Source organism: Ictidomys tridecemlineatus, chromosome 2 (assembly GCF_052094955.1).
Source record: "Ictidomys tridecemlineatus isolate mIctTri1 chromosome 2, mIctTri1.hap1, whole genome shotgun sequence".
Lineage (NCBI taxonomy): Eukaryota > Metazoa > Chordata > Mammalia > Rodentia > Sciuridae > Ictidomys > Ictidomys tridecemlineatus.
In genome coordinates this window covers 43512983-43525562 of record NC_135478.1, presented here as the reverse complement: position 1 = coordinate 43525562, position 12580 = coordinate 43512983, and the positions used below count along the sequence as shown (strand labels likewise).

The 12580-nt window shown below is 36.3% G+C and overlaps 1 protein-coding gene across 25 annotated transcripts in view; it reads left to right on the top strand.

Moving 5' to 3' along the window:
• Slmap (sarcolemma associated protein) overlaps window positions 1–12580 on the top strand; it is a 155377-nt gene that overhangs the window by 108094 nt on the left and 34703 nt on the right. For all 25 annotated transcript variants that reach the window (XM_040289812.2, XM_078038347.1, XM_040289813.2 and 22 more), the window contains one exon: window positions 8822–8881. In XM_040289812.2, the coding sequence (XP_040145746.2) occupies window positions 8822–8881 (60 nt within the window). The remainder of the gene's footprint in view (window positions 1–8821; window positions 8882–12580) is intronic.

The following is a 12580-nucleotide window of genomic DNA, read 5'->3' as shown; positions in this document are numbered from 1 at the left end:
CAGGGAAAATATGTGGCGAGGTGGTGCATGCCTATAATCTCAGTTGCTCTAGAGGATGAGGCAGGAGGATCCCAAACTTAGCAGGACACTGTCTAAAAATAAAATGTATAAAAGGGCTAAGGATGTAGCTCACTGGTAGAATGCTTGTGTAGCATGCACAAGGCCTTGGGTCCAATCCCCAGTACCATACACAAATAAAGAAAGAAACTATGTGATAACCTAAGACTGAGATTATAGAGTTTTAGAACACCACAAATACCTTTTTAAAATAGAAGGCCAGGTAGTAAAAATTTAGGTTTTGCAGGCTACCAGGTTTCTGTTGAACTACTAAACTCTGCCATCATAATATGAAAATGAGTGAACCTGGCCATGTTTCCACAAAACAGCAGGTTTGATTTGGCCTGTGGGACTGTAATTATCGGTTTCCTGTGCCGAGCATATGGATTTTGTACATTGTGGTAAGGACTTGAGGTTTTGTTTTAAGGGTTGGTGACAGTTTTGAGCAGTAAATTAGTTTTTGGTGTGTTTTTATAAGCTGATCTTTAGATCTTCAGTATACTATAGAACAACTAGAAGAGTTTTTTTCCAAAGTTTATACTGTTTTATTATTATGTTTGAGTGTTAGTAATTTGTTACTATCTATTGTGTGCCAGATCTGTGTTAGGAATTAAGTTATTGATAAGATACCTCCCTACTATGACTAAACCCCAAATTCCTAGATTTATCACAGGTATCTTTGTAATCCTTGGGAATTACTAATACTATGCCTGATGCAAAGTAAATATTTCAAGAGATTATTAGTACACTCAGGGAACCGTGGGCCTTATATAATTGGTTGTTACAATATACCTTTATATAGACATGAATATATGAAAGCTTAGAGAGGAGAGAGCGAGAGCAAAACCATTTAGATGGTAGGAGAAGAGGAATTCAGTTTTAGACATGGTGAAAATAAGCCTCTGGAGTTTCTGGGAGAAGATATTAGTAGAGTTCTGGATATTAATAGTGTTAAATTTGGCATCAGCATTTAGAAATTATTCAAATGCAGCAGGTAGTCAAAGCCATTAAAAAGGAGTTTGTGCTGGGCATAGTGCCGTACACCTGTAATCCTAGTGGCTCATAATGCCTATAATCTCAGTTGCTTGAAGGAGGCTGAGGCAGGAGGATCTGAAGTTCAAAACCAGTCTCAGCAATTCAGCGAGGCCCTAAGAAACTCAGTAAGACCCTGTCTCTAAATAGAATATAAAAAAGGGCTAGGGAGGGCTGGGGCTGTGGTTCAGCAGTAGTGCACTAGCCTGGCTATGTGATACACTGGGTTCGATTCTCAGCACCACATAATAAATAAAATAAAGGTCTATCAACAACACCAACAAAAAGAAATCTTTAATAAAAAAGGGGGGTTAGGAGGGATAGGGATGTGGTTAAGTACAGAGAATCTGTAGATTGAGATACTTCAAATGTTGCCTAGAGGGGCTGGGGTTGTGTCACTGTGGCAGAGTGCTTGCCTAGAGTTTGTGAGGTACTGGATTTGATTCTCAGCACCACATATAAATAAATAAAAATAAAGGTTTATTGACAGCTAATATATATAAATGTTGCTGAGAGTAGGGTGGACACAAGCGTCTTAGTGGAGAAAAAAAAAAAGTGGGAGAAATAAATGAAAGCCTCTGTAGTAAATCAGAATGCTCAGCACCAAGTTTATACTCCCTCTGAACGGTGGTTAGAGGATTCTATTCCAGAGAAACCCATCAGACAAAGACAAAATGTTTCTAAGTTTGGGCTGGGGATGTGGCTCAGGCGGTAGCGTGCTCGGCTGGCATGCGTGCGGCCGGGTTCGATCCCCAGCACCATATACCAACAAAGGTGTTGTGTCCGCTGAGAACTAAAAAAATAAAATAAAATATTAAAATTTCTCTCTCTCTCTCTCCCCTCTCTCATTTTCTCTTTAAAAAAAAAAATGTTTCTAAGCTTTATCTTTTCTCCCCATAAATTGCCACTTGTCACCTAGCAAGTAAGAAGCCTACATATTTGAATTGAACTGTGTCAGCTTTTTATTGCCTCCCCCTTGTGAATACAAAAAGACAGCCAAGATGACCAGACTTTTGAGGAAATTCTCTATTGAAGAAAACAATGATAAAAACAAACAAATAAAATGTGACTAGGGAAGAAACAGGAAACAAGTTAAAAAAAAAGGAAAAGGAAAAAGTCTTTTTTAAAATTAATTTCAGAGAAAGATAAATGTTTCATGTATGAAACAAGATAAAGATGGTTATATAGGAATGTATGTATTTGTGTGGTACTGGAAATAGAACCCAGGGCCCTTATGCATGCTGGGCAAGAGCTCTACTAGGCACTGAACTACATTTCTACCCCTTTTTAATTTTATTTTGAGACAGGTTTTTACTAAGTTGCCCAGGCTAGCCTCACACTCGACATACTCCTACTTCATTCAGCCTCGGATAGCTAGGATTAAAGGTGTGCACCACCACACCTGGCTGAGATGACTTTTTTTTTTTTTTTTAAGGAACAGAGTACACATTAAATTTTTGAAAAGTAAAACTATAACCAGATGCGGTGGCACATGCCTATAATTCCAGTGACTTGGGAGGCTAAGGCAGGAGAATCACAAGTTAAAAGCCAGGCTCAGCAACTTGGTGAGACCCTGTCTCATAAAGAGACTATGGATAGGCCGGGTGTGGTGGCACACACCTGTAATACCAGTGCTCGGGAGGCTAAAGCAGGAGGATCACAAGTTCAAACTAGCCTTAGGAACTATGAAGTGCTAAGCAACTCAGAGACCCTGTCTCTAATAAAATACAAGTAAAGCTAGGGATGTGGCTCAGTGGTTGAGTGCCACTGAGTTCAATCCCTGGTACCGAAGAAAAAGAAAGATTAAAATGTGATATTAGATTTATTTTATTCATAAGGGTTATATGAGAAAATAGAGGAAATATTTCAGAAAATTAATAAAATGACAAGCTTTTTTTAGAAAAAAGGGGAAAATTCAAGAAAATTAAGAAATATTACTGGAGTTTAACTTAAACTCATCTAAATGAATTTAAGAATAGAAGGGGAGGAGAATGGGAGAAGATGGAGGATAGACAACCAAATTTATCAGTTACATAGACTACAAGATGATTCACCAGTGCCGGGTTTCTGTTCTCGAAACTAAAAGGCTCAAGGGTCACTCTAGTTAAACTGGGCTAACTGGGCTGCACGAAATAACCACACAAGAGACACAAATACCTTTTTCTTTGGGGTTGCTGTGACGGCTCCTCTGACCTTAAGGGTCCGCAGAAAGAGAGAGACAGCGAGAGCACGCGCTGACCCCTCTTTTTCAGGAGAAGCTATTCAAATGAGGCAAGGGGTCAGGTTTCAGGGGCCTGAGTCTATCTTCATGATGTCCACTGTCAGCAGGTTGACTGACACCTGGGTAGGCCACACCCAAGGGCACAGTAAGAGGAGGGGACACACAAAAGGCACTTCCATGGAAGATTCTATCCTAAACAGGGCAAGGGGTTATATTACAAAGGAACAGGTGAGCATAGCTTCACCCATGGGGCTGTAGCAAGACACACCCATTTCTGTGACTGAGCGCCTTAGCACCCAGATGGGGAGTGTAACTCAGTCACCCGTAAGGTTGGCCTCCCACACACCAGAATTGAAAGATATGATCCTGTAAACAGAAAAAATACCCTGAATGCCCAGGACAATATATTTTTAAAGATCACAAACTAACCCTGCCACAAAAGGTCACACACTATTTTTCCTTTCATATGAAATATTCAAAATAGGTAAATCCATAGAGATGGGAAGCAGAGGAGTCACTTCCGGGCACTGAGGAAGTGGGGTGGAGAGTAAATGATTAAAGAGTATGGGACTTCCTTTTGAGTGATAAAAATGTTTTGGAACTAGATACAGATGGTGATTGCACAACATCATGAATATACTAAATAACTACTGAATTCTTGCTTTAAAATGGTTACATTAGGTGAATTTATCACAATTAAGAAAAAAAAAAGGCCATATGCTGAGGAGTAAGACATTTAAAGGAAAGATTAAGAAAACTTGAAGAGAAAAAGAAAGGCTCTCATTAATCATAATAAGCCAAATTATAAATTTTTTAAATATTTATTTTTTAGTTGTAGTTGGACACAATATTTTTATTTATTTATTTTAATGTGGTGTTGGGGATCAAACCCAGGGCCTCACCTGTGCTAGGGGAGTGCTCTACCACTGAGCCACAACCCCAGCCCCCCAATTATAATTTAGTAGCAAATAAGCTTAGGAATCCCTTTTTTACTCCCTTACTCTCTTTCTCTCCTTTCTCCAAAACCTGAATTTTTCTTTTTTTTTTTTGTCAAAATGTGATATCTTGTTTATTTTTATTATATTTTTTAATTTTTATTACTTGTTGATGGACATTTATTTATTTATTTATTTATTTACATGTGGTGCTGAGAATCGGACCCAGTGTCTCACATGTGCTAGGCAAGTGCTCTACCACCGAGCCACAATCCCAGCCCCAAACCTGATATCTTTTTTTAAAAGATATTAGTTGTAGATGGACATGATACCTTTATTTTATTTAGTTATTTATTTTTTATGTAGTGCTGAGGATCGAGCATAGTGCCTCACACATGCTAGGCAAACACTGTGCCAACTGAGCTACAAGCACAGCACCCAAACCTGAAGTCTTAATAGCTTAATTTGACAAACATTTATTTCTTACTCACGGTACATGTGCATGATGTGCTCTACATTGTCACTCAGGGGTCTAGACTGATAGAGCCTGCCATCTTATGGTATTGCTGTCTTCATATGTTTTTAGAGTTCCTTTAGTGGGAGGTGAGAGGGGATAGAATAGTCCCACTCTAGTCCCACTTTCTCTTAAGTGCTCTGCCTCTGGCTAGCATGCATTCTATGAACTTCCCTCAGTTCTAAGGAGCTCAGACATAAAATCTTCCTAGGTACTCAGAAAGAACAGTCAGACCAGGTATAACTGAGCACAAGAAATCTCTACTATGTATGCATACTCAAGAACAGGAGTCATCCTATCATCAGGCTTACCTTCTAGGTAGAAGCTAGAAGACAAAATTGTATAAGAAAGGAAATATGATGCTTTCAAAATTCTAAAGGAAAATTATTTCTTAAAGAATTATGTCTCATCATACAGTCAGTCAAGCTGGGCAGGATGGCACATGCCTATAATCCCAGAGGCTCAGGAGGCTGAAGCAGGAGAATCTTGAGTTCCAACCCAACCTCAGCAATTTATCAAAGCCCTAAGCAACTCAGTGAGACACTGTCTCTAATAAAGTATAAAAAAGGACTGGGGATGTGGGTCAGTGGTTAAGCACCCCAGGTTCAATCCGTGGTACAAAAAAAAAAAAAAACTGTCAATCAAATAAATGTGAGGGTAGAACATTAATAAGATTTTTCAGAGGAACAAAGTTATAAACGCTTTTACCCTCTGTCCACCACTTCTCAGGATATAATCAGAAGTGTTACAAAAAAAAAAAAAAAAACAAGAGAATAAAATAGGAAAGGAAGATTTAAAATCTAGGGTCAGGGAGTTTTGTACAGGATACAACACAGACTAGAGCAATAAGGTTAAAAGACTGAGCAGGTACATTGCACACACCTGTAATCCCAGCCACTCAGGAGGCTGAGGAGGAGGATTCCAAGTTTCATGCCAATCTTGAGAGATTTTTGGTCTCAAAAAAATAGACTTTTGTCTCAAAATAAAAAGTAGAAAGAGCTGGGAATGTAGCTCAGTGGTAGAGCTTAGGTCCTGGGTTTAATTTCCAGCAAACACACACACACACACACACACACACACACACACACACACAGAGAGAGATTACAAGATTGAGAGAAGGGAAGGATGGATGGATAATGTGATAGATTACCTGGATGTTTGACAGTATTGAGGAATTTTATTGTTCTCCTAAAACTTGGACTGTGTTTGAGAGAGAGATTTTTTTAAATCATTAAACAAAATGTGGCATTACAAACTCCAAAAATACTAAGTGTTGTGTAAGAAAGGAAATATAATCATATTATATGACACATATATAAAATAGTCAATAAGAATATTGATTAAAGACTAGCAAAATGTAACTCTTGTGATGATAATAGTAAGTAACATATCAGAGAATAATCCTAAAGATTTTGAGTGAGTGATGCCTCAAATGGAAGAGTTTAAAAATCAGTTTATTATTTAGTAATATAAATGTAAATAACAAAAAAAATTACTAAAAGTTAAAAAGTTGTTGCTTGTAGGAAGGAAGTGAATTTCAGGAATAGAATGGAGTAAGAGGACAGGTAGGACATCTTACATTTTACTTCTTATAGGACTGATGCCTTTTAAAATTATCTAAACCTTTTACTTTGAATTCTTGTTTTTAAAACAGCAGGGACAAATAGTCAATAAGAAATGAAAGTTATGTGAAGTAGCTATGGGCTTTGGCAGACAAAAGTTTGTAATGATCATGGAGTCGTTTCAGTGACTGAATGATGGGTGTAGGCAAGTTATAGCTGGTTGAAGAGTAAAAGAATACAGCACTTATTTCACAAACTGCAAAAGTAGATTAAAGAAGCTGGGTCCAGTGGCACATATCTGTAATCCCAGGGACTTGAGAGACTAGGGAAGATGGCTTACCAGTTTGAGGCCAGATTGGAAATTTAGTGAGACCCTATCTCAAAATACAAAATAAAAAGATCTAGGCATGGCCAGTCTCAGTGGCACTCACCAATAATCCCAACAATTCAGGAGGCTGAAATAGGAGGATTGCAAGCTTAAGGACAGCAATTTAGCAAGACCATGTCTCAAAAATACAAAATTAAAAGGACTAGAGGGCTGGGGATGTGGCTCAAGCGGTAGCGCGCTCGCCTGGCATGCATGCGGCCCTGGTTCGATCCTCAGTACCACATACAAACAAAGATGTTGTGTCCGCCGAAAACTAAAAAATAAATATTAAAAATTCTCTCTCTCAAAAAAAAAAAAAAAGGACTAGAGATGTAACTCGGTGAGTGGTTAAGCAACTCCAGTTTCAACCCCCAGTACTACTCTTTTTGTTGTTGTTGTTGTTGTTGTTGTTATTTTGTTTGTTGGGTTTTTTTATATTTATTTTTTAGAAGTAGTTGGACACAATACCTTTATTTTGTTTATTTATTCTTATGTGGTGCTGAGGATCGAACCCAGGGCCTCGAACGTGATAGATGAGCGCTCTACCGCTAAACCATAACCCCAGCCCCTGTTTGTTGGGTTTTTGTTGTTGTTGTTGTTTTGATACCAGGGATTGAACTAGGGCACTCAACCAGAGCCACATCCCCAACCCTATTTTGTATTCTATTTAGAGACAAGGTCTCACTAAGTTGCTTAGCACCTCACTGTTTCTGAAGCTGGCTTTGAACTCACTGCCTCAGCCTCAAGAGCCTCTGGGATTATAGGCATGCACCACTGCACCCTATACTACTTTAAAAAATAAATAAATAAATAAATTGAAGGATACCAATTGGCATGCAGGATTTTAAAAAGGGATATTCAGAATAGTTATACTCTCTAGTGAAATGTAGAATATGAAAGTATGATTTCAAATAAATTATAAAGAAGATACATTATACCTTTACTGATAATCTTACATAAAACAAGACTTTTTTTAAAATTTAAGTTGTAGAATTTTTTATTTTCTTGAAGTATGTTCTTTAGGCATCTTTGTTGAATTGTGTCAGCAGGGAAAAGTAAACTATTGGTATGACAAAATTTTTATTTCTCGTCTAAGTAAAATTCCTTTAGAATTACTTTATTTCAGCTCAATATCCTTGACTTAAAAAGGTTGCATTGGGGGCTGGGGTTATGGCTCAGCGATAGAGTGCTCACCTTGCATGTGCAAGGCCCTGGGTTTGATCCTCAGCACCACATAAAAATAAATAAAATAAAGATGTTATCTCCATCTATAACTGAAAAATAAGAGTTTAAAAATGGGGGGGCAGGGGCTGGGATTGTGGCTCAGCGGTAGAGTGCTCACCTACCACCGTGCGAGGCGCTGGGTTCAATTCTCAGCATCACATAAAAATTTATAAATAAAGGTATTGTGTCCAACTACAACTAAAAAAATTTTTTTTTAGTTAAAAAAGAAAGAGGTTGCATTGGTTGTTTCCTCTGATTCCCTCATAAAAAGATCTAGACTTGCTTTTTTTGTATTTTAAATAATTTTTTATTTTGGAGAATAGTATAGTTTGACTTAATCTATGACTTCAAATAGGAATAGACAAATAATTAAATCCTGTTTCAAATGGAAAATATACATGTCTAGAGCTTTTTAAAAATACATCAGTATAGACAAATTGATTCATTGCAATAAACAGGAGTTTACTATCTACTAATAACTAGCAAAGGTTAATTTTCTAAACTTTGAAAGGTATGGAAGCAAGGCATTTTCGTATAGGCCATTTCATAGATTTTAAATGTTCTCAAAAAATTATAAGTATGGAGGTAATGCATACATTATTTCAATTTAGTTAATTGACAGTGTTCTAATTTAGTCAATTCACAATGACTTACTTATTAAATAAGGTGCAATCTAATAAAAATAAAATGCAATTGTCTCCCTACCTGCAGTTTTCTGCATTAACCTGATTGCTCTCTCATAGTTTAAATTCTCTTAGTTCCCCTTCCAGGTTCAAGTTTTTGTTCAAGCTTGGTCATAGGAGTAATGTTATCATCTTTAAATTTGGTCATGGAATGTGTTACACTGCCTCGCTCAGGGAAATGCTGCTCCATTTGGGCTTGGATAGTAACATTTATTTTCTTTGGCAGAGAAGCTGATCGTAGAGGGGCATCTAACCAAAGTGGTAGAAGAAACAAAGCTTTCAAAAGGTTAGTTTCTGTTTTTCTATGGTTTTTTAGAGTTCTCTGGGATAATGAAGATAGATAAGTGTAAATTTTCAAGGTCATAGTATTTTAACCATCAGTTTATTTTTTGCAGCTTACAAAATGGCCATCTAGTAACAATTTCAGATATTATATAAAATAGTTGGATTTCTCTTTTAGGAAAGATTATCTTGATTGGGAAGTTTCTTTCAAAGTGGGCATGTATGTGTGTTTTTGTTTTTTGAAAGTTAATGCTTGTTATAGATTTCTTCAGGCATTAAAATTGTGTTGTGATCTATTTCACTTCCAGCATTATTTTCAGCTTTGATCTTAAAATTTTAATCAAACACAATATGAACTTATAGGTAAAAATGCTTGTGGTTTCTCCTAGGGGTTATAGTACCTTTAAAATTTCTTATATTTCATGTTTTGTTGATTTTTGATATCTTAGTTTGATTTAAACAAAAATTGGTGACTTTTGTCTGTAGAATTGTCTTATATTTTGTAATGAATGGTTCAGCAATTGTCCAAAGTAGTTTGTTATGTTAATTCTTTCCATTACAGTCATCAGACTTACAGAAGAAAAGTGAGTTTTAATGCATCAGATCGTATTGTCAAGTCACTTTTATGCATGAGGAAAATTAAGCAAATAAATCTGGGTGGGATGTACTCATTGTCATAGTAGAATTTCTGTTAGACTTTGCCAGTGTAAAACTAGCAATCCTTTTGGTCTGTTAAAACAATGAATGATAAAAATTTTATACTTAGTTTTAGTACATTTTGTTATGTTAAAGTAAGTAGATTCATTGGCTTTTTAAAATGTCTAAACAGATGTTGTTATTTCAGATATCTAGTGGCTTCTATTCTGAAATTCTTTTCACAGCAGATAACCTTATTTGGGGAAAGAATGCATAGAATATGCATCACTAATATTGTTCTGACAAACAGGCATTGAGTTTCAGAATAGCGAACTATTTTTAGGACAAATGGCAATTTATTTCATCTTATTAAAGGGAGATGAGAGCACACTTTAAAATAGCTTTTTACTTCATCACCTAAATACCTATTCAGATTAGTTGGTTCAGTAGCCAGCACTTTGAAATAAAAGTTAAAGCTTGGGGGGAGGGAAGGAATCAGTGCTTCTTTAATGAAAGAAAAGTGCCTTGCTGTTTAGTGCTTCTAATTAATGCATTCTAAATTTCAATATGTTTGCTTCAAATCATGTGCCATTATTGAAAAATCTTTATGCAGTACTGCTGATTTTATTATTAAGTCTGTATATAAAATATGCATTGAAAGTTTTAAAGAATATATTTTTCATTCAGCAGTTCCACTTCTGGGTTTGTTTTTTTTTTAATTTTTTGTAGTTGTAAATGGACAGAATGTATTTTATTTGTTAATTTTTTAATATTTATTTTTTAGTTGTAGTTGGACACATATCATTATTTTTATTTATTTTTATGTGGTGCTGAGGATCGAACCCAGGGCCCTGCACATGCTAGGTGAGCGCTCTACCACTGAACCACAACCCAGCCCCCTATTTGTTAATTTCTATGTGGTGCTGAGGATCGATCCCAGGGTCCCATGAATGCTAGGCAAGCGCTTTGCCATAGAGCTACAGCCCCAGCCCTGGGTTTTTATCTTAAGGAACAAATTGAACAAATGTGCAAGGATGTTTGTTTCAGTGGGTTTTTTTGTTTTGTTTACAGTGCTGGAGACTGAATTTGGGGCTCTCTACCACTAAGCTACATCCCCAGCCCCCCAACACATACATATGCTAGGCCACTCAGCCCCAGCCCCCAAAATTCATCTTTTAAAAATGAAAATATAAAGCTAAGTTTTATATACTCAGGGATTTTTCTATCAGTAGTCAACATTTGTTCCCATTAATCTTCAGAGCAAACTGGATGGCTAAAATATGTTACATTTTAAACATTTTTAGTCCGGCTTATAAAGCTGTTTTGTTTGTTTGTTTGTTTTGTTTTGTTTAATCTGGCTAAATGTCTCTTTTTTTAATGCTTTCATTGGTGATATTTTTGGTGAAATTTCTTTTTTACATTGAAAATATCAGTTGTTAGAAATTGACAATTGCAAACTGTTACAGTCTGAAGTATGTCGTCTGAAGATTTCACCTACTTTAGTGTGTTATCATAAGTTGTATATGTTTTATGTTTAAGGCCTAACTCAACCTAATCATTACAGTAGCTTTGGAAGTAGAAATAGAAAGAATACAAGAAGATAATTTTATCATTAAAAAACTATATGCTTTCAGGCAACATATATGTTTCAGGCAACATATATGTTTCAGGCAACATATATGTTTCAGGAAACATCAGTTTCCTCATTTGTAAAATGAAGTTTTCACTTGCCAGATTGTTGTGGGAATTTAATGAAATGTTGCTTAGTAAGCTGGAAACACTATTATCAGGTTTACCATTTTTTATATTTAACTTTGTTTTCCTGTTCCAGTGGTACAGGAAATTGTATATGACCACTAAATTCGTTTTGCCCATCTGTAATTATGTCTACTCAAAGATACCTTTTTTAGGATTCCCAGTTTGGGAACAGTTTTGGTATTGATTTGATAGCTTTCTTCCATTTTCTATATATTATTAATATACATTTTATTAAGCACTGCAGAGACAATCAGTAATAGGTGAATTGGGGAGGGTTTGTTACAGAAACTGAACTCCGGGTGCTCTATCACTGAGCTATATCCTCAGCCCTCTTTATTTTTTATTTTGAGTTGCTGAGTTGCCAAACTAGCCTCAAACTTGTGTTCCTCATGCCTAAACCTCCCAAATTTCTGGGATTACAAGCATGCACTACCACACTCAGTGATTTTTTTTTTAATACTAGAAATTGGTGGCACCTTCATAATTGAAGAATAGGTGTTTTGAAAATAAGTTAATGCTCTAACTGAAGAATAGATGTTTTGAAAATAAGTAGATAGTCTCACATTAGTTCATTTAGTTTTGTGTTTCATTCTTGAATAGAGTTGGTTTGCCATTGGGTGTTTTTTGTTTTGTTTTGTTTACAGTGCTGGAGACTGAACCCAGGGCTCTCTACCACTAAGCTACATACCCAGCCCCGCCCCCTTTTTAAATTTTGTATATGTGGCCTGTTGTATTAGGCCACACAATGATGGACTGTCATTTGACTCCCTGAAAACTTGCATTCTTATCCCAAAGTAGATGTGTACCTTCAATCAACTTCCTTCCTTCTTTCATCTCTTTCAGCATTGTTCTATGCATAGAAAATATAGTAGTTAATCAAACAGACAAAAATCCATTCTCTTAAGGAGCTTACATTTTAGTGAGATCTTGATGGAAGATTTGGTGCCCCACATTTAAGGCAATTTTATAACACAAGTTAATACTCTAAATATAGGACAAAACTTCCTTCTAAGTCAAGGAAATACTTTTGAATATACGCACTGTTAAATCCATGACACAAAGAAAAGACCACCGACTCCAATTTTAAATCAAATTAAAGCAAGCTTATATTATGTACACAAGAGAACTAGTTGGCCAGCAACTGTTTCACCCAAAGCAGAGAACAGCAGCCCAGCTCTCCAGGAAAAAGCTTTTATAGCACAAAAACTTACAAACGGGGGTGTCTTGTGAACTTACAGCTAACAGGATTCTGGCAAGCATAATTCAAAGGCAGATAGCAGATTAATGATCCACATACTTTCAAGGTAGG